Source organism: Micromys minutus (genome assembly GCF_963924665.1).
Source record: "Micromys minutus genome assembly, chromosome: 1".
Taxonomy (NCBI): Eukaryota; Metazoa; Chordata; class Mammalia; order Rodentia; family Muridae; genus Micromys; species Micromys minutus.
The window spans coordinates 93,278,862-93,301,907 of NC_137969.1; the positions used below are offsets into that span (position 1 = coordinate 93,278,862).

At 38.5% G+C, this 23,046-nt stretch overlaps 1 protein-coding gene across 1 annotated transcript; it reads left to right on the plus strand.

Annotated features, from left to right (window-relative positions):
• Positions 1 to 442: 442 nt before the first annotated feature.
• Positions 443 to 4,657, plus strand: LOC308438973 (cathepsin M-like; the record flags this gene model as incomplete). The annotated part of the gene is made up of 7 exons (XM_080940537.1): positions 443 to 568; positions 842 to 964; positions 1,063 to 1,209; positions 1,644 to 1,868; positions 2,661 to 2,823; positions 3,402 to 3,519; positions 4,558 to 4,657. 7 exons carry the CDS (start codon positions 443 to 445, stop codon positions 4,655 to 4,657), a joined length of 1,002 nt encoding a protein of 333 aa, XP_080796663.1.
• Positions 4,658 to 23,046: the final 18,389 nt, after the last annotated feature.

A 23,046-nucleotide genomic window follows, 5' to 3' on the forward strand; every position in this document is an offset into this window, starting at 1 on the left:
CTATCTACCTATCTACCTGCCTATCTATCTATCTATCTATCTATCTATCTATCTATCTATCTATCTATCTATCTATCATCTATCTATCTATCATCTATCATCTATCTACCTACCTACCTACCTATCTACCTATTTATCTATCTATCTATCTATCTATCTATCTATCTATCTATCTATCTATCATCTGCCTACCTATTATGTATATTCCTTTAATTTGTCCAGATGCTGTACTTCTTTATGGACAAATTGTCATTCATTGAGCCTTTAGTCCAAATATATATCTATCCATTTTCAAAATATTTGGTTAAATATTTGGAAGAATAGCTCAAATAATTTTATCTACCATGGATGTTTTTGTTTCTCAGGAAGGAGTAAGAAGTCATTTTAGAAGTGTTGGTGTAGTCACGCCTTCATTTCTCTTCTTTCTCTGCATTCTTAAGATATGACTCCTGCTGTCTTCCTGGCCATCCTGTGCTTGAGAATGGCCTCATCTTCACCAGCACCTGATCCCATTTTGGATGCTGAATGGCAGAAGTGGAAAATGAAATATGAAAAAACATACAGTCTGGTTGGTAATTTTGGATCTGTACAGAGGGAACCCAGAGAACTTGCAGATGGGGTAATGGGCATAATAGAGGTCATAGAGACTGCCTTTTCTCTGAAGAATTGCATAAACTCAGGAGAGCATAGGGTCATTAGGATCTTTGTTCCTAGACATGATGTAAATGGTTTTCTTCAGTGTCCTGAGGTCTCTCTCTGGCGTTTCTTCAGCTATAGCTGCAAGTGCTTGGTCAGCGTCTGCAGTGGTTATAAACAAGTTATCCATTATTTTCATTTCCAGAAGGAAGAAGGACAGAAGAGAGCAGTATGGGAAGAAAACCTGAACAAGATCAAACTGCACAATGGGGAAAATGGCCAGGGGAAGCACGGTTTCACCATGGAAATGAATGCCTTTGGTGACATGGTAACTGTGACACACACAGCATCACAATGCGTTTTTCTCCTCAGTTCATTGGCGTCCTTTGCTTTTCAATGATTTATGTATTATTTTTTTCCTTAAAGACAATTGAAGAATTCAGAAAATTGATGATCAAAATCCCAATTCCAACTGACAAGAAAGAGAAAAGTGTACAGAAACGTCTGGCTACTAAAATACCTGAGTTTGTAAATTGGAGAAAGAGAGGCTATGTCACCCTTGTGCGGAGACAGGTATTACTAAGTCACATGCCCATCTTCCTCAGTTGCTGAGGAAATGGGGAAGGGGCATGTCTGTGTAGATGGATTGAGTTCATGTTTATGAAAATTTTATTTTTCTTGCGCTTTTATACAAGGCATATCAACCATTTCCACCCATCATTCTCTTAGCATTACATCTCCCCGTTTGTCCCCCATCCTATCTTTAGACTTCATGTCATCTTTCATTACTATTTGTAACCTGCCCTTACGCATGTGGATGAGCACTTTGGCATGAGCAAACCACCAGGAGACACATCGCCAAAGAAGACAGGCCTTCCCTTGACAGGCTTCGAGCAGCTGTCAGTTGTTCATTTTCTGACACAGTATTCAGCTCTCTGATTTGGAGTTGCTTTTTTTTTTTTTTTTTTTTTTTTTTTTTGTGAATAATTGTTTCTTGTTGTGTTTAGGGAAGATGTAATTCTTGTTGGGCTTTTTCTGTGGCTGGTGCCATAGAAGGACAGATGTTTCGGAAAACAGGTCAATTGATCCCTCTGAGTGTTCAGAACCTAGTGGACTGCTCTAAACCTCAAGGCAACATGGGCTGTTATTTAGGCGATACACACCTTGCATTTCAGTATGTGAAGGAAAATGGAGGTCTGGAATCTGAGGCAACCTATCCATATGAAGAAAGGGTAAGTGGATTTTTATGCTATTTTCATGTCAGGGATGTCATTGCAGTATTGTCTTTGCAGGCTTGCCTGTTGATATGGTTTCCATGTACCTGAACCTACTTCTACACACATGGAGAACACGTGAAACCTTTATATGAAATATACATTCACTATGGAAATTTCTTATTGACAGTGAGACAGAAATGGCTGTCACTGATAACATAATTTTTAGTTCTAAATTTCTCAGTAGCTTTTCATTTCTTGGCATGATTTTTTTTCTTTATTATTATTTTATTTTTATTTTATAAAATACTATTATAGCTCACAAAATTTGTTACATAATAATATATGATGAATATGCAATTTTGTCTTTTTTTTTCCAAGAAGGACTAAGACTTCCACATTTTGGGCTTCCTTCTTTCTGAGCTTCATATGGTCTGTGAATTGTTTTTTGTGTATTCAGAGATTTCTGGGGTTAGTATCCAATTATCGGTGGTTGCATATCTGTGTGTTCCTTTTTGACTGGGGGATCTCACTCAAGATGACATTCTCTAGGTCCATCCATTTGCCTAGGAATTTCATAAAGTCATTGTTTCTAATAGCTGACTAGTACTCCACTGTGTAAATGTAACACACTTTCTGTATTCATTTCTCTGGTGAAGGACATCTGGGTTCTTTCCAACTTCTGGCTATTATAAAAGCCCAGATGTGGAGAGGCTCAAATGCAAGTATGAGTTGGATTGTGGTTCTGACTCTTGCTCCACAGGGCCCAGAGAAAAGTAACCTGATCTTTTAACTCTTTACATTCTCAAGGAAGGATCCTGCAGGTACAATCCAGATAATTCTACTGCCAGTATCACAGACATTGAGTTTGTCCCAAAGAATGAGGTTGCCTTAATGAATGCCGTGGCAACTATTGGGCCCATTTCTGTTGCAATCGATGCAAGGCACGAATCTTTCCTGTTCTATAAAAATGGTAAGCATGTGTCCTTTTAGATATTAGTTGAAAAATCTGTGATGTCCCATGGCAGTTTTGTTCAACAGAACATTTTTTTTCAAAATATAAAACATGATGTATTCATGTGGGTTTGCATATATTACTGCTATCCCTTCAATAATCTTGTGTCTCATTTGGACTTGATATGACTTCCCCCTGGCATGTGAGCAATGCATAATCCTTAAAATTCACTGTTTTAACTCCATTTCTCATTTTGTGGTATGGGTTCAGACTTTTAGTAAAATGGAATTTCTAGAATAATGTGATGAGAGTCTTGAACTAAGTAATTTATGGTCAGGTGTGCTTGCTTGCAAAGGGGTTCTATCAGTGAAAACATAAAATGTGAATGAATCATATTCGAGGCACATTCATGATTACTTGAATTTCTCTGGAGTCTAATGAGGACCCATATCAGGATTCCTGTCAATGACCGATCCTATGGTTACTGGAATTTCTGTCACATCAGTGAAATCAGAAAACATCTCACTTATTGTTGGTGACCACTGTCCTAATCAGGTTCCCACATCTCTCACTGCTTTATGGATTTTATATTTCAGGAATATATCACGAGCCAAACTGTAGTAGTTCTGTTGTTACACATTCTATGTTACTGGTTGGCTATGGCTTTATAGGAAGAGAATCAGATGGCAGAAAGTACTGGCTGGTCAAGAACAGGTATGAACTGCTAAGTGTTTATATTTGGAGCTGGAAAGAGATACTTGTCAGTTTCCAGTGAGAGTTTGCAGAAGTCCTAGAAAATGTTGTTCCACTTAAGTTAAACAGAAACACTTTCTTTTACTTTCTCTTCTGTATGTAAATGGTATGTGTGCATATGGAGCCATGGGACTGTGTGCTTGTGTGTGTGTGTGTGTGTGTGTGTGTGTGTGTGTACATAATGTTTATAGATGCTTGTCTATGTGTTTGTTTATATAAAGGCCATAAATTCATATCAGTTGTCTTCCCAAGTTGTCCCCCACTTATCAGTAGAGGCAGGGAATCCTGATGATCCCAGAGGTCACTCTCCTGGTTAGTAGGTCTGCCCTTTGTACCCCGGTTATGTCCTGCCTTTGGGAATTTAGACAGGGTGTTAAGGCTACCTGGCATTTGATAACATTTTATTACTTTTATTTATATAAAAGTTTGTATGAATGAATGCTTTAAAGTTGGCAAATGCCCATGGAGACCTATAAATGTTACAATATTATCTGAAACTCCAGTAAGAGGGGGTGTGATCTAAATGCTATTGGTGCTGGTTAGGAGTCCTTGTCCTCATATTCTTAAGCACTGAGCCATCTCCAGTCCTCATATTGGCTTTCAAAGGGATCCTGGATTTGAATTTCAGTCTTTCTTTTTTGTATGGCAGAGCATGACCCTCTATGGTTTCTCGACAGCTAGAACAACAAATTCATACTGCAAGATCTCAATGTTCACCCACTAGTTTCCTTGGGTGCTAATATCCTGTTTGTGTCATTGCTTCTCTAAAATATGACACAATCATTATTTCTGAACCACCCACGAGCAGAGAGTTGCCTTATTATTTTCTCGCTGCTATTTTCATGGTCGTGTGTGAGATAATTCTTGGTTCCGAGGAGTTCACCCTCTGCTTTCTATTAAGTTGGCTTCTGGCTCAATGCCCAAAAGAGGAGTTAGTATAGCAATCCACTGTGCTGTGTAATTTCCTTCACTGAATGGAAAAAAATGATTTCTTTTTAGCATGGGAAACAGATGGGGCAACAGAGGCTATATGAAGATTGCCAGAGACCAGGGAAACCACTGTGGAATTGCGACATATGCCCTTTACCCCAGAGTGTGAATTGCCTGGTGGTGACAATGGATGAATAAGCAGAAGGCAACATGCAGAGAAGAGGCACTTCCACTTTAGAACAACTGGCCATCGCTGTGCACATAAGACACTGCAGTCACTGAAAAGACACTTGTGATGTGAATTTTGTGACGTATTTACTCTCTTAAGACATGACCCCTACTGTAACTGATTTGTATTTGTTTTCCATACAATGTTATTTTTATTTTCCTGTAACAAATTAAGTCTTTAAAAATAAAGTTTTTTTTTTTCAAATATTGCTCAGCCAATTGGGTTTTCTCTAGATTGAGAATCTTCTGTTTAGATCTGTACTCCATTTTTAACTTGGATGACTTTTGGTATTTAATTTCTTGAGTTCTTTATGTATTTGGAGTATTAGTCCTCTATCAGATGTGGAGCTGGTAAAAATCTTTTCCCTTTCTGTTAGGGTTCAGCCTGGCATCCAGCTTGGGTATCAGGGGAAGGCAGGGAAGGGTGGCATTGGTGAGAACAGGGACAAAAGCTGATGACTTTTGGGGATTAATCTCTTTTACTCTTTGCTATTCTGTGCTTAAATGCTTCTGGCAATTAGCTCCTGCTTATAGCAGTAGCGAATTCAGAAGGAAAGTTTAGCTGCTTTGGCTCCTTTCCCTTTGACTCCTGATCCCCCCCACACTAATTAGATAAGTGGCTCAAGAGTTTGTTAACTCTTTTTGAAGCATAGGGAAGGAAAAAGAAAGAAAGGCACACAGAACAAACACACACACACTTTGGGTGAAGTGGAGAAAGAAAAGCTGCAACAATCCTGTATTGTTGTTTTCAGTTTTTATACTTCCTGTAAAAATGTACCTCATATAACTATCAGGTAGAACTGGTATAGCAGGACAACTGATTACATGATCTTCTAAACACTTTTTCATTCATAAGTTCATAATAAGTTTAAGGTCATAGATCAGTAAGGTTTAACGACTTTCAACAGAATTGTTTACATGTCTTTTCATTGGACTACTGTCTGACTAAATATTCATCATCTATCTTCTAGATTCATTGCTTTAACATGAGTTTATTTATTTATTTAATGATTATGAGTACACTGTAGCTGTCTTCAGAAGCACTAGAGGAGGGCATCAGATCCCTTACACATTATTGTTAGAAACCATGTGGTTGCTGGGAATTGGAATCAGGACCACTGAAAAAGCAGTCAGTTCATTATAATTTCAAAGAAATAATTTTTATGTCACAAGTTAGTACTGTCTTGTCAAGAGACAAGTCATTTGCCTTGTGTCTTATTATTTTGTAGTTATGTATAGATAAACTGGTCAGTATTTTATTTCCTGTCCTTGTACTTGCAGTGAATTGTCCATTTCCAGTATATGATCTTCAGTTACCAGATCATGGTCTCATATCTAATCTAGAAGGAATGTTTTACTTGATTGTGAATTTGTTCCAAGCTTGCTTTCTTTTCCTAGTACAATTACCCTGTCACACGTGAAAATTTACAGAACTCTCTTTACAGCTTTTATTCTATAGATGGCTTTAAATTACTTGTATTGGTTAAAAGAGTTCTATAAAATTATAATCCACTCTTTGTCCCTGTATTTCCTCCTGTGAGTATTTTTTTTCTCCCTTCTAAGAAGGATTAAAGCTTCCACATTTTGGTCTTTTTTCTTTTTGAGTTACATATGGTCTGTGAATTGTTTCTTGGGTATTCTGAGCTTTGGGGCTTATCAGTGAGTGTATACCACGTGTGTTCTTTTGTAACTGGGGTACCTCACTCAGGATAATATTTTTTTAGTTTCATTCAAAATTTCATGAAGTCACTGTTTTGTTAGTTTTTTTAAATAGTGTAGAATAGAGTTTATTTAGGTCACGAAGGAGTTAAGAGGGTAGTAGAGGCAGAGAGAGAGAAGGGAGGGATAGAGGAGTAAAAGAGTAGAGGTCGGTCATGAGCATGTGGAGAGAGAGGGGGGAAGGGAAGGAGAAGAGCAGGGATAAGGGAGCAACAGAGAGAAAGAGAGAGAGGGGGGGAGGGAGGGAGGGAGGGAGGGAGGGAGGGAGGAGGAGAGAACAAGAGCAGAAGTCACTGTTTTTAATAGCTGAGTTGTACTCCATTGTGTAAATGTACCACATTTTCTGCATCCATTCCTCTGTTGAAGGACATATGGGTTCTTTCCAGCTTTTGGCTATTATAAATAAGGTTGCTATAAACATAGTGGAACATGTTTAAGCTCAAGAAGAAGGAAAACCAAAATGTGGATGCTTCAGTCCTTCTTAGAAGGGAGAACAAAATTATTCATAAGAGAAAATCATATCAGTTTTTATGCCAACACCAGTCATTTTTATTACTACAGTTGTATATATAGTTTGAAATAATAAACAGTGAGACTTAGGGTTACTTATTTAGCACTCTTTTGTTTATGTGGATTTTTGGTTTTCCATATAAAGTTGAGAATTGCTCTTTCAATGTCTGTGAAGAATTGTGTGGGATTTTGATGAGGAGTGTACCAGATCTCTACATTGCTTTTGGTGAGGTGGCTTTTACTGTGTTAATTCTATTGATCCATAAACATGGAGGATTTTTTTTATCATCTTCTGACATCCTCTTCATTTTATTCTTTTATGTTATTAATGATGTTGCTTATATACTTTGCATGCCAGACCCAGTTTTCCATCAATTCTCTCCTCCCAGTGCCTTCATTTTTCCTCCTCCACCATTCCTCTATCCATTCTTCTCAGAAAAGGTGAGGACTCCCATAAATTCTATCCAGCCTTGGCATATTCTGTTGCAGTAAAACTTGGTGCATCTTCTTCTATTGAGATTAGACAAGACAGCCCAGTTAGGAGAAAGGTATCCAAAGGCAGCCAGTGCAGTCACAGACCGACCCTACTCCTGCTTTTGAAGCCCCATATGAAGATTCAGCTGGACAACTGTTACTAATGTGCAAAGGTCCTATGTCCACCCTATGCATGCTCTCTGTTTGACAGTTCAGTATTCATGAGCTTCTATTGGCCTTGGTTAGCTGATTCTGTTGGTTTTCTTGAAGTGTCCTTGACCCCTCTGGCTACTTTAATTGTTCCTCCCCCTATTCCCCAAGATTCCCTGTGCTACACTTAATGTTTAGCGCTGGGTCTTTACTTCCACTCCTATCAGTTTCATCAGGGTAATCCCGCCCTGATGTCTGTTATGGTAGGCTCCTGTTTGCAAGCAGAGGAGAGGGTTACCTCTCATGGCATGAGTCTTAAGCTAGATCAGTCATTTGTTGGTCATTCTTTCCAAAACTGCTCCATCTTTGTAGGCAGGGAAAATTGTAGATTTAAGGTTTATGGTTGAGTTGCTATCCCAATCCCCCCAGTGGAAGACTTGCCTGGTTATAGGAGATGGCTGTTTCAGGCTCCATATTCCCCATTGCTAGTAGTCTTAAGTAAGGTCACTCTGGTAGATTCCTAGGAGTTTCCATTGTCCTAAGTTTCCAGCTTGTTCCAGACATATCCTGTACTGAATCTAGTTGTCTCTGTCAGTACTTGTTCCCTCCACCTTCTCCACACATTATATTTCCTTCTCCCATCTCCACAGCCTCCCCTAACAAGTCCCCTCCCTCCATCCACCCCTGATGTCTAATCTATTTCCTCTTCTCATTGAGATACAAGCATTTCCCTTTGGGCTGTTTTTCTTACTTAGCATCTGTGGATTTTTGATTTGTAGCACAATTATCCTGTACTTTATGGATAATATATACTTATAAGTGAGTGCATACCATGTTTTTTATTCTGAGATGAATTACCTCATTCAATATTATTTTTCTACCCATTACCCTGCAGATTTCATGATGTCCTTGTTTCTAATGGCCTAGCAATATTTTATAGTGTACCATGTTTTTTTTATCCATTCAGTTATCAATATTCAAATTGATCCAGTGGCAGCTGACCTGCATTCCCACCCCAATGCTCTGGGTTTCCAAAAGAAAGGAACACACACACACACACACACACACACACACACACACACACACACACACACACATACACACACAGGCTGTATTTTAATATGCTTTAAACAGTTCAATGTCTGGGTCACTTAGAAATCTCTCTATGACTAACACACTCACCTTTGATATTCCTGTGTTATTGCTTACTAAAATCTATGTTTTTGCTGCCTTTTCACTAGTTAGCGGAGCCCCTTGAGGATGTTCTTCCCTAGCTCTTACATGTTTACCAACATGTCTCTCTGTCCTGCACTTCTCAGGTGTGGTAGCTACTCCTCTCTGATAAAGGAAGCTCTCTCCCTTCTGCTCAGGAAGTCTCAAGTCCTGCCTCTGTCTTCCTGACCAGCCATTGGCCACCAGAAAATTTATTTACCATTCATAACCAAATAGGAGGGGCAGGGACCCTCAGCATCTTAAGCATGGATTTTTCTGCAGTTTTGGAGACTCAATTAGCCTAACCCATGTAGCATTAGATCAAATATACAGCAAGATATTTTATATACTTTGTGTTCACTGAAATCAACCTAGTCTGGTTTCTAATACAATATTTCTATAAGGACTTTATGAAATAATTCTGTTGCCCTTTCATAGATAGATATCAGAGTTGTGAATTATGTCAACAAATAAACAAACAAACATCTTTCTTGTTAGAGAGATGAAAAAAATCAAATGATTAGCCTGGATATAGATCAGTCTCCTTTGGAAGGGTGTCTCTCATTATTTTTCTTTCTTCTTTTTAATTGAACAACTTTATTTTAAAAAACAAAGATAAATGTACAGAATTTAAGCATTTTTGCATAAAAGTATACAAATACATTTTTGTCAGTATTTGGTTTTCTTAAAGGTTTGATAGTGTGCATTAAGATCTTACTAGTTACAATGAGCATAAAGTACATGCAAAACAAGATGTAACCTGGAATTAGTCAAAGTTTTCTTGGTGTGTAAAGATTAAGCATAATGGTTTTTCATTATCTTTTTCTCCCTTTTTTTTTTTCTTGAACTTTATATAGTCTGTGAGTTGTTTCTGGGGTGTTTAGAGCTTTCTGAGGTTAGTATCCAATTATCAGTGACTGCATATTATGTCTGTTCTTTTGTGACTGGGTTATCTCACTCAGGATGATATTCTCTAGATGCATACATTTTCTTAAGAATTTCATAAAGTCATTGTTTCTGATAGCTGAGTAGTACTCCATTGTGTAAATATACCATAATTTTTGTATCCATTCATCTACTGAAGGACATCTGGGTTCTTTCCAGCTTCTGGCTATCATAAATAGAGCTGCTATGAACATTGTGGTGCATGTGTCTTTGCTGTATGTTAGAGCTTCTCTGGGGTATATGCCCAGAAGTGGAATAACAGGGTCTTCGGGTAGTACTATGTCCAATTTTCTGAGGAATCGCCAGACTAATTTCCAGAGTGGTTGTGATAGTTTACAACCCCACCAGGAGTGAAGAAGTGTTTCTCTTTCTCCGCATCCTCGCCAGCATCTGCGGTCATCTGAATTTTTGATCTTAGCCATTCTGACTGGTGTAAGGTGGAATCTCAGGGTTGTTTTGATTTGCATTTCCGTGATGGCTACTGATGTCGAGCACTTCCTTAGATGCTTTTCAGCCATTCAATATTCTTCAATTGAGAACTTTTTGTTTGCCTCTGTACCCCATTTTTTAAGAGGGTTGTTTGAGTCTCTGGTGTCTAGCTTCTTGAGTTCTTTGTATACCTTAGATATTAGGCCTCTGTCAGATATGGGGTTGGTAAGATCTTTTCCCATTCTGTTGACTGCTGTTTTGTGTTCTTGACAGTGTCCTTAGCCTAACAGAAATTTTGCAATCTCAATAAGTCCCATTTGTCAACATTTGACCTTATAGCACGAGCCATTGGTGTTCTGTTTAGGAAATTTTCTCCTGTGCTTATGTGTTCTAAGGTTTTCCCTACTTTTTCTTCTAATAATTTCAGTGTACCTGGTTTAATGTGAAGATCTTTGATCCACTTGCACTTGAACTTTGTACAAGGAGATAAGAAAGGGTCTATTTTCATTCTTCTGCATGCTCAGTGTCAGTTGGACCAACACCATTTGTTGAATAGGCTGTCTTTTTTTCTATCGAATGTTTGCAGTTCCTTTGTCAAAAATCAAGAGACCATATATGTGAGGGCTCATTTCTGGATCTTCTATTCTATTCCATTATCCATGTACCTATCTCTGTACTAGTACCATGCAGTTTTTAGCAAAATTGTGATATAGCCTGAGGTCAGGAATGGTGATTCCTGCAGATGTTTTCTTGTTGTTGAGGATGGATTTTGATATTCTAGGTCTTTTGTTATTCCAGATGAAATTGTACATTGCTCTTTCCAACTCTATTTTCGCCGCTGTCTCTGACCCACAGAAAAGGAGCGACAATACATCTTTCTTCTCAAAGTGGTTTATTCAGGAACCTTACAGCATGCTCATGAAAATCTTTCTCTCCCTTGTCTGTCTCTCTTTCTGTCTATCTAGTTTCTCTTTCTGTTTCTCTTTTTGCTCCCCTTTCGGTTTCTCTTTCTCCTTCCCCTGCCCCCAAGCACAGTCCTGAGCTTGAGTCATGAGTGTACCTGCGCAGCTTGCATGGTGGGAGTGGCTAATCTCGGGGCGAGGATAAAGTCAGGTGCTAGTGCTGGAGTCCCCAGCATCATCTTGGGACTGCCGCCATACACCCGCTCTCCACATCTCCCCCTTCTTTATAATTTTGGCCGAGACAATGTCTACCTTAGGTTGCCCCCTGTGGCAGTGCCCCTTACCCGTCACTGGGAGAATGAACTGCATTGGTTCAATCCCTGTCTTAGGTTGGTGACACGCTCAGGGAGTCTTACCTGTCACTGACTACTTCTCTAGCATGCCAAGCCACACTTGTGGAGACTGCCCAGTCTCCACCGCTGCAAAAGCCTGTATCATTAAGGCTTGAGTTCTGCATTGTTGAAATTGTATACGGCACATGCACCAGAACTCCAGGACACTTATGAGGACCAAGCAAAGGGCTAATCCAGCTAGTCTAGCCCATTGTTTTAGCCTTGAGGTGGTGGTAGTGATACAAAATCCCTATTAGGCCTGAATAAGGTTATAGCTGAGGGGGCCTGTACAGGCCAGGGAACAAACTGAGAAACAGAGGTCTCAAATCCCACAGTCCCATTCCAATGAAAGCTTGCATAACCCCAACCCCCTCTGAAATAGCATACTTAAAGCAGATAAATCTGTGCAGCTACCATTAACACCACATAGCAACCATACATTAAAGGGATTGCTGGCAATTGCCTGAGCAGGACTTTCGTATGTCCAATTATATCCTGAAAATGATAATCATCTGAAAACATAACAATCTTGGAAACACTGATAGGTGATCACAGATCTTCAGTTTTCACCACCGGGAGCTTCAGCAGCTTCCGGCTCATCCACAGGGTTGTTGCTCTGCTCATCCTGGACCATTCTGGTCAACCTCTCTGGGACTCACAGTGGATGTCAATGTTCCTGAGGAAACACAAAAACAGACCCTCTCGCCCAAACCAAAACTGGATCAGGACCCTGCCATTTGCCACTCAGGACATCTTTCCACATAACCAGGCCTTTGGGAGAAACATCAGGATTGGCATGAAGCTCAGCAGCAACCCACCCATGCTTGTCTTCATTTAAAAAATTTAAGGCATAAAGAGCAATAGCCAGTCTCTCCCTAGGGGAAGAACCTGTGGAGGCAATTTCCCCCTTTTGTTTAACTAGACACTCTTTGAGGGTGCGGTGAGCACGCTCAATGATTCCTTGTCCTTGAGGATTATAGGGCAGTCTGTGAGTTACTTGAACGACCATCATTTTGCAGAAGGACACAAAAGAAGCAGAAGTATAGGCAGGCCCATTATCTGTTTTTAATTCTTTGGGCTGCCCCCAGGCGCTCCATGCTTCAAAACAATGTGCAATTACACGACAGTGCCTTTTCTCCTGTATGTAGAGATGCAAAAATGATCCCAGAGGCTGAATCAATAGAAACATGGAGATACTTTAATTTTTCAAATTCAAGGAAATGAGTGACATCCATTTGCCAGAGGTGTAGAGGGCGCAACCCACGTGGGTTATCCCCAAACCCAATCTGGGGTAGCATAGGGGCACACTTCTGACACTCTTTTACAATATCCTGTGCCTCATCACGCGTGATCTTAAAGTGTGAGGACAGGGTCTTGGAATTAACATGGAACTGTGAATGAAATTCTTGAGCCAATGAAATAGGTGATGTATCGAAAAAAATCAAGCAAGCCCTGGTGGCTTTATCTGCTAGGCGACCAGGTAAGTTAGTATGGGCACAGATATGCTATATAAGAAAGGGTGAAGTTCTTTTTAAAATCAAGTCAGGTAAGGTGACAACAAGATGTCCAATAGTAGATTTTGAATTAATTTTACCCACTACTTCCAAGCAGAGCAACATGTTAACAACATACTATCAGAAATCAAATTAAATGGACTTGGAAACAACTCAAATACCTTAATCACAATTTGCAATTCAGTAACTTGGGGTGATGCAGGGGGAAATTGTATGGTAACCAGAGAGGAACTTGCCACCACATATGTTCCTTGTCCTGTCTTGGAACCATCTGTAAAGATAAGGGGGGCATCTGGCAAAGGATCCTTTGAAGTGATGCGAGGGAAAACTACAGGATGAGTGGTAATCAGCTGTAGGATAGGATGCTTAGGGAAATGATTAACAAAGTTACCTTGAAAACTGCATCTCAGAATAGCCCAGTCATCTATAGTAGATGACAATACTTCTAGTTGTCTCACATTATAAGGGATTATACGATCCTTAGGTGGGTTGCCAAAATACTGTATGCATTGTTGAATGCCTTGCAAAGCCAATTGTGCCACTGAAGTGGGATAATGCACAAGTGTCTTGGCCGGGGAAATCTTGGGATGTATGCAAAGCAAAGGAGCTCCTTGCCATAGAACTCCTGTATGCTGTGCCTCTGTGGGCAGAATACACAGCAAAATAGGTTGTAACTCATCCTGGCATTTTAAGGCCGCAGTCTGGATGCCCTGCTCTACCAGTTGTTATGCACCTCGGGCAGCATCAGTGAGTTGTCTGGGAGAATCAAGAGCAGAATCACCTGGCAGAATATCATAGAGTGGTTGCAGCTGTCTATTGGTCAGAGATAAATAGGGTCAAACCCATTGAATATCTTCTAATAATTTTTGAAAATAATTTAGCATTTTTAACTTATCAGTACAAATTTGGATTTTTTGGGGGAGTCACTGAACCCATAGTTATCTGATGATTTTTGAAAAGTAAATTATCTTTATGAACTTTCTGTGCCACAATCTGGCTAGGAAGACTGATAACCCAATTATTTGGCAAGTAAACATTGAGGGTTTTAAGTTTCAGCTTCCTGACATTGAGGCAGTAGTAAAATAATAAAAGACCATCAGCCATTCTCTGAGGCAAAGGTTTTCAAAGACACCAATTGTCTCAAGGAGCTCTTCAAAACCACAAGCAGACAAGCCAGATGCAAAGGAATAATATGGAAATGATCTTTGAAAATCTATAATAACTCTTTGGAATGGCAACTGAAGCAATAAACCAGGCTGTAAATTTCACAGTCTCAACCCTTCACAAAGCTGAAGCAATTCTTACCTGTTTGATTCTTACTTAATGTGGCCAGCTTGCAATTGCTCCTGTACTAGGTATTGAGTGGCCAGATTTTTTTCTGAAGCTGATTAATCCATATAGGGATATCACATTTTAAAATAATTTCATCTGAATGGTGTGCAGGCTTGCCAATTAAAAATATTTTAGATCAGTTTTTCCTTTTCTAGGGGTAACTGCAGCGGGCTCTAATTTAGTCTTGATTTTGCTTTTCCAAACTTTTTATTAGGCAGGTAACCACAGTTAAACATTTGTTGTGTAACATAGTTACCTAGTCTATATAAAAGGACTCCTGTAAGGCTAACTCAGATCTTTCAGCTTTTATAGCTTGCACCCAATATAAGCATCTGAAGGGCCAAATCTTTTTCCATTAGGAAGAGCCTGCATCCCCATTTTTACCAAAAGAATTTTAACATTAGCAGCTCTGAACACTTTTTCAGACATTTTAATTAGCCTATCAACGAACTCTTGAAAAAGTTTAGAAAGCAAAACTTAACCTCTAAACAATCTAGTCTCTCCAAAATCAACACATAGTGTGCGTCAGAGTACATTAGCTTCATGCTATGAAGTCTGGCTGCTAGTTTCCTGCACACAAACACACTACAGTGCAGCAATACTGTCTTAAATCTTATTTTTTTACATATATTATAATCCAATTTACAGGTATTTTAAAAACTTGTTTCCCTGGGTTGGTTTATGTCATGTGTTGTTGTTTAGAGTGACTTTAACCAAGTTACTAGTTTTAAACAAATTTTTTGTTACTAATATTACAATTTTTGAATCATACCCAATTACTTCTAAGCAAATAATTTACCACCAAGACATGCAGAGAATGTTTATACCTTTTAAAACCAGTCTAAAGCAGACATGAAGTAACCACATTTCTTATATATATTTAAACTAGATAAATTTTTACTTTTTTTAGCTGTAATTTTAAGAGATGGGAACTTTGTCACCTGTTGAGCTCCACAAACACATATTTTTCTAGGAGAAGCAATGGAACAGCTCCAAGTGAGTAAGTTGCCTGCACCCTTTTCTAGGAGCAGCCTAAAAATCAGCTTCCAGCATGTCTTCAACTGATCTAAACTACTAACATTAGGTGCAGGGCCCTAAATGCCTGTTTTTTTTTTTTTGTTTTTTTGTTTTTTTGTTTTATCTTTGATTTTATCCTCTTAGACTCAAGTTAAAGCTGAATCAAGAGACAAACACCTAATGTATTCTTTTGAACATGAAACACGAGTAACATTTAAACAAAGAAAACATGGACATAAATTGACACGTGGACGGACAGACAGCTTGGTGCACCAAGAGACAAACACACAAGAGAAGAGAACTACATGTGTCAAAGGGACCCTGATATTCTAAGGGACCCAGAATCAGAACTAGACATTTCTCCAGTGACAACTAGGAAACTAGGACGTCTCCTGACTTTCAACTTCCCACTTGAAGAACTCAGAAACAGTTAACTTTTTTTTTTTTTTTTTTTTTTTGTTAAGGTGATAAACAAGGGCCAGCTAGGGCAGACTGGCAGGACTAGCACTGCATGAATCTCTGAGCACCAGCAGTTTCTCCAAACTGTCAGCTATGCTCTCTAAATCATCTTCCAACATTTTTCCATCACTAAACACTTCCCCTGCCTCTAAATACTGGGAGCACTCTTCCCTAACTTGATTCAGAGCCTCATTTCCCTTCTCCAGCTCTGTACTACACTGTTCCTCATCTCCTATATAGTTTCTACCAATTTCAATACTGGAAGCACTCTTTTAGCTAGTACCCCTTGCTCTTTCACTGCTTTTAAAAAATTCTTTACAGTCTCCTGTTTTAGCCCAATTCCTTTCACTTTTAGCAAATCCTTCAGAGCTTGGCGAACTGTCTGAACTGATGTTGTGTTTCCCATAGTGCTGGGTGAAACTTGTCCCTGTACTGGGGAACTTTATTATCTCAAACATAGAGCTTTCATCGTCCCACTTTCCTGGGAACTTACTGGTGGATTGTGTTGATGGATTTCCATATATTAAATCATCCTTGCATCCCAGGGAGGAAGCCTACTTGATCATGGTGAATGATCATTTTGATGTGTTCTTGGATTCGGTTTGCAAGGATTTTGTTGAGTATTTTTGCATCAATGTTCATAAGTGAGATTGGTCTGAAGTTCTCTTTCCTTGTAGGGTATTTGTGCAGTTTAGGAACAAGAGTTATTGTAGCCTCAAAAAAAGAGTTAGGTAGTGTCCCATCTGATTCTATTTTGTGGAATAGTTTGGAGAGTATTGGTATTATGTTGTCAATAAATGTCTGATAAAATTCTGCATTGAACCCATCTGGACCTGGACTTATTTTTGGTTTGGAGGCTTTTGATGACTGCTTCTATTTCTTTAGGTGTTATGGAATTATTTAGATGGTTTATCTAGTCCTGATTTAAGTTTAGTATCTGGTATCTGTCTAGGAATTCATCCATTTCCTCCAGATTTTCCAGTTTTGTTGAATATAGGATTTTGTAGTAGAATCTGATGATTTCTTGAATTTCCTCAGTTTCAGTTTTTATGTCTCCACTTTCATTTCAGATTTTGTTAATTTGGATACTCTCTCTTTGCCCTCTAGTTAGTCTGGCTAAGGTTTATCAATCTTGTTAATTTTCTCAAAGAACCAGCTCTTGGTTTTGTTGATTTTTTGAATAGTTCTTTTTGTTTCTATTTGGTTAATTTCTGCTCTGAGTTTGATTATTTCTTGCCATCTACTACTCTTGGGTGTATCTGCTTCCTTTTGTTCTAGAGCTTTCAACTGTGCTGTCAAGTTGCTAGTGTACGCCCTCTCCAGTTTCTTTTTTGGAAGCACTCAGAGCTGTGAGTTTTCCTCTGAGTACTTCTTTCATTGTATCCCATAGGTTTGGGGATGCTGTGTTTTCATTTTCATTAAATTTTAGAAAATTCTTAATTTCTTTTTTTATTTCTCCTCTGATCCTGCTATTATTTAATAGAGCATTGTTTACTTTCCATGTGTATATGGGCTTTTTCTTGTCTTTGTTGTTATTAAAGACCAGCCTTAGACCATGGTGATCTGATAGGATCCATGGGAGTATTTCAATCTCCTTATATCTATTGAGGCTTGTTTTGTGACCAATTACATGGTCAATTTTGGAGAAGGTTCTGTGAGATGCTGAGAAGAAGGTGTATTCTTTTGTTTTAGGATGTTATGTTCTGTAGATATTTATTAATTCCAATTGACTCATAACCTCTGCTAGTTTTTCTGTGTCCTTGTTTTGTTTCTGTTTCCATGATCTGTCCATTGGTGAGAGTGCAGTGTTGAGGTTTCCCACTATTATTGTGTGGGGTTCAATGTATTTTTTGAGCTTTAGTAGGGTTTCTTTTATGAATATGGGTGCTCTTGTTTTTGGAACATATATGTTAAGGATTGAGAGGTCCTCCTGACAATTTTTCCCTGTAATGAGTAAAAAGTGTCCTTCCTTATCTTTTTTGATAACTTTTATTTGAAAAATCTATGTTATTTGATATTAGAATGGCCACTCTGGCTTGCTTCTTAAGGCCATTTGCTTGGAAGGTTTTTTTTTTTTTTCCACCCTTTTACTCTGAGATAGTGTCTGTCTTTTTCTCTGAGATGAAGTTCCTGTATGCAGCAAAATGCTACATATTGTTTGTGTATCCAGTCTGATAGCCTATATCTTTTTATTCGGGAATTGAGTCCATTTATGTTAACAGATATTAGGGAATAGTGGTTGCTGTTTCCTGCTACTTTTGCTTTTGGAGGTAGAATTGTGCCTCTGTGTCTTTCTTCTTTTGGTTTTCTTTCTTACGTATTTTCTTGTTTTTTTCTAGGATGTTATTTTCCTCATTGTATTGGGTTTTCCAGCTATATTTTGTTGTAGTGCTGGGTTTGTGGTCAGATATTGTGTAAATTTAGTTTTGTCTTGGAATATCTTGGTCTCTCCATCTATGGTGATTGAGAGGTTTGCTGGGTATAGCAGCTTGGGCTGACACTTGTGCTCTCTTAGGGTCTGCATGATGTCTGTCCAGGATCTTCTAGTTTTCATAATCTCTGTTGAGAAATCGGGTGTAATTCTGATTGGTCTGCCTTTATAAGTTACATGACCTTTTTTCCTTACTGCTTTTAGTATTCTTTCTTTGCTTTGGGCACTTGGCGTTTGACTATTATGTGTTGGGAGCAATTTCTTTTCTTGTCCACTCTATTTGGAGTTCTGCAGGCTTCTTTTATGCTCATGGTCATCTCATTCTTAATGGTAGGGAAGTTTTTTCTACAATTTTGTTGAAGATATTTATTGTGCCTCTTGGTTGATATTCTTTGCCCTCTTCTATTCCTATTATCCTTAGGTTTGGTCTTCTCATTGTGTCCTGGATCTCCTGGATATTTTGGGTTAGGAGCTTTTTGGTTTTTGCATCTTCTCTGACTGTTTTGTCTATGTTTTCAATGTTGTCTTCGACCCCCGATATTCTCTCTTCCATCTCTTGTAGTCTGTTGGAGATGCTTGCATCTTTGACTCCTAATTTCTTTTTTAGGTTTTTTTACATTCTCTTTTAGTGTTTTCTTTATTGCTTCCATTTCTGTTTTAAATTCCTTCTTCCATTCCTTCATCTCTTTGATTCTGTTTTCCTCTAGTTCTTTGAGTTCTTTGAGTGTTTTTCTTGTTTTCTCTTTAAATGCTTCTATTTATTTATGCTTTTCCTCCCGTTCTTGTTTAAGGATCTCTATCATCATCTTGAGGTATGATTTTGGGTCTGAGCCTTTTTTTTCTGGAGTGTTTGCCATTTCACTGTTTGCTGTGATGGGAGAGCTGTGTTCTTGTATTGCAAGGTTGTTTTGGTTTCCCTGGGGTATGTTATTTTGCTTTCCTTTTGCCATCTTGTATTTGATTATAAGTCATCTTGTCAGATGTCAGATGGCCTGAGTGCCTGTTCTGCACGCAGGGGCCACCAGCTGGAAAGAGATACCCTAAGGCAGGGTTCCTGATCCCCTGAACCAACAGGAGGGCATTTTCTTGCGCGCTCAGTATAGACCTCTCTGTTCCCCAGCTACTCGGAGCACTGTCTCACGAGGCCAGTGTCCCTGGATCTCTGCTGTTCCTGGTGGCCGCTTCTCCCATTTTCAAGAGAGGACAGTAAATATCCATTCTGTCAAGTCTCTCTCCATTTTGTGTCTAGGACAATCTTCCAAAATAGTGCTTGCAAAATGAATCTATCCTGTCAATGAAGAGGCAGCTTCAAAATTTGTTATAAGATAAAAAAATTATCTTTGAAAAATCATCAGAGGAGATTATAGTAAATACAATATAAAGAGGGTGTTTACATTTGTAACACACAAGTAAATGGTTAATGCACCCTCAGAATAGAAACATCCAGCTGAGAAATGAAACTCATAGTGAACCCTAGACAGCAGAATTCATGTGTCACACCCAAGACCAAAAGTAAATCAAAGATGAAACATTTCTGTAGTATTTAAAATATAATTTTCCCCTTTCGGGCAAGATCATAAAGAACAGGGAGGACTTCTAGAGTAAGGAGAGGTGTTGTCCTTTGTGTACAGCTTCCTGTCTTTTGTCTGTGTGTAGCTAAATAAAAGAAATAAAAGTAAGAAACCAATCAATCAATCAATCAATATGTTCAGGAAAAAACTGAAATGAACTTGGTTTTACCTTTCATAATATGAGTCCATTTTGGTGCCTGAGCATTTTTAGTGCCAAAAATAGTGGGCCTTTCTTTTGCAATGGCTCTTGGTATCCAGGGCTTCACATCAAGAGATGCATCCAGGGCAGTGAGGTGCCTATGAATCTTTGTCATGGTTTTAGAATATAGAGGATGTTTCTTGTGACTTATTCCTGAACAATTCTTATATTCAGGACATTTCTTTGTTGTTTGATTGTATAGGTCAGTTTATGTCACTGAGGAAGAGCATAGTTGTGAATGTATGTAGGGAGTTTGTACAGCAGACAGATGTTCGATGTAAACTTTCTGAAAATCTCAACTCTGTGTGAGAACATCTGCATGACTCTGAATCATCAGGGCAGCTGTGACCTTTGCTTCAGGGCTGCTCTTCCTGTTCATAACCATTTTCCTGTTGACTGTGTCTATGACATAGAGCCCGGAAATTGTCTCACCTCAGGGGCCCAGATCACCCATCATTTGATCTAAGAGTGATGGAAGTTCTACTGTTCCCATTGGTCCTTTTACCGCAGCTCATATGTGCCACTATGCTGGTTATTGGTTACATTTGTTTGGTGTTGAAGAATGTGTATCCATACTGAACAGAAAAACACAGTACAGAAGTCTATATTAGAGAGAACTGAGACTAGAATATTAATTCATCCCTATGTTTGTAGGCAGACAAATGCCAAGCTTTACGATGCACATCCTCTTGAAGTATATAGGACAGGAGTTTGTGTTGCTAGCACATGCTCAGTGATCCCACTCTCATGCCATGGAAGTCTTTAAGGTTGCAACAGAAGTAGAGTGCCCATTGATAGTCTCTTATCAATTTCTTACAAACACCTTGCTCGGAGTCTTCAGTGGTGTTAAACATAGTTAAACCTTACAAGATCTAAGAGACAGAGATCAGGTAGAAACATCCTTCCACCCTATATTTCCAGGTTCTTAAGAGCACATGAGAAACAAGTATGAAAAAAGAAGCAAAATATATCTAATCCTTTAATGTGCCAAGGTGGAGATTGAGATGTGTGGACCTGTTTTTCTTTAACAGCAGCTCAGCTTGATGACTGCTGATCCCATATCAGACACTATATGATTTTAGGCTGTAACTTTATCTTTCACATTTTCACCTCTTCCTATTTCCTGGCCAAACTCCTATGCTAGAACCAGCACCAGCGAACTCTCATGTCTTCTCTCTAGATAGTCTATCAACTTGTTTATTATGGGACTGAGGTTTCATCATTTTCTTTTTCTTAATTGCCAGCTGCTGTTGGATTTTAGCGAGGTCTCTTTTGCCTGGACTAAGAGAATCACTAGTGTCCATTATATGGAGCTTTAGTCAACAGCATCATTGTATTTATGTATGTATGTATGTATGTATGTATGTATGTATGTATGTATGTATGCATGTATGTATTTAATGTGTGTGCTTAGAGGAGCCATGAGGATTTCCTGAAGATAAGGACTAGGATTAGTGAACACAAAGCCTCTTGCTGAAGTGGAAAACATTATCCTTTTAGGGGAATACATAGGCTCAAAGGTTGTCATTCAAAACTGTTCATCACGGCTGACTTGCTCAGGGACCACCTGTCAGCATCATTCTCAAGCTCATATCTGATTATCATTGTTAGTGCTCAAAGCATGATGCTGATTCTGTATCTGGCATTTGATGGTATATAAGTAAGAAAAAGGATCTTCAGGTAAGGTAGCCTTTGGAGCCTGTCATTTGAACAAGAAAAAGACCAGTAACTGTGAGTTCAAGCACCTCCCCACCTCCAGCCTCCATAATGCTTTGAAAAATGAACTGAACAATATTCACCATTAGAATTTCCAGTGGTTACTTGATTTGAATCACAAGACAAAAAATGTGGCTTTCCTAAGGTAATAAATAACAAGAAGGATTTAGTGTCTCTTTGGCAAATTCCAATTTAAATCTAGAAACCCTTTGTTAATCAAAGCATTTCAGTAACTGAAGCTCCTTTGCATTGTTTTGTTAGTGATTAACTGGGTTTTAAAATTTTAAGGAATTAGAGCTGGAGAGAGGCTCAGAGTTTAAGAGCACTGGCTGCTCTTCCAAAGGTCCTAAGTTCATTTCCCAGAAACCACATGGTGGTACACAACCACCTGAAATGGGATCTGAAGCCCTCTTCTGGTGCATCTGAAGACAGCAACAGTGTAATCACATGTGTATAAAATAAATAAGTCTTTAAAAATGTTTAAGGAATTGGCAGATTTCAGAGATGACTCCATGGGATTCAGATACAGAAAACTTGGAGAGTTAAATAATGGAACAACATATCTAAGATATGTCTTTTTAAGATATAATGTTACTGTTTTTAGTAATGGATATTAAGTGTTTTTAAAGGCCTGCACAGGGAACTATAGTTATTTTGTCAGTATGTATGGAGCAAATTCCACAAGGCCAGATTAAGAGACGAAGGCAATCAATGGCTACTGAGGTGGAGGAGCAGTTTCTTCAGGAACATTCTAGGGTGATTATTTAGTCCCAAGTATTCATTCTCAAATACAGATGCATATGATCATCAAATTCAACTAGCTATGTGATGTGGTATGTATTTGTGTGCTTGTGTGTATATGTGTGTTTGTATTTTTACATATGTAGCAATAATAATTAAGGAAGAGGTCATGGATTTGAGTAGAAGTGGGATGCATGTAAGGGTTGCAGGGAGAAAATGAAAGGTACAATGATATAAATACAATACTCATGTATGAACTTTTGAGAAAAATATAAAGTTAAAAAATGTACTAGCTTGTAAACATTGAGAAAATGGACATTTTTAATCACTACATTTCAGCTGCCCTTTATTTTTCTTTCTGGAAGTTGTTCCATTTCTAGGAGTTGACTTATTACATTATTTTCTCATTACTCTAAATTATATGAGCTATGACATTTATTATAATATTGTTTTGAAAATATTAACAAAATGTTACAGGTGTCTGCCAATATACTCAAAGTTGATTGCCATATATAAGACAAGGGATTAGTAATGCATTAAAATAAAGGATTCCATAGAACAATAGTGAATATGAAATCAGAGCGTTTGCATGTCTTGAGGTTTCTTAATATCCTGGA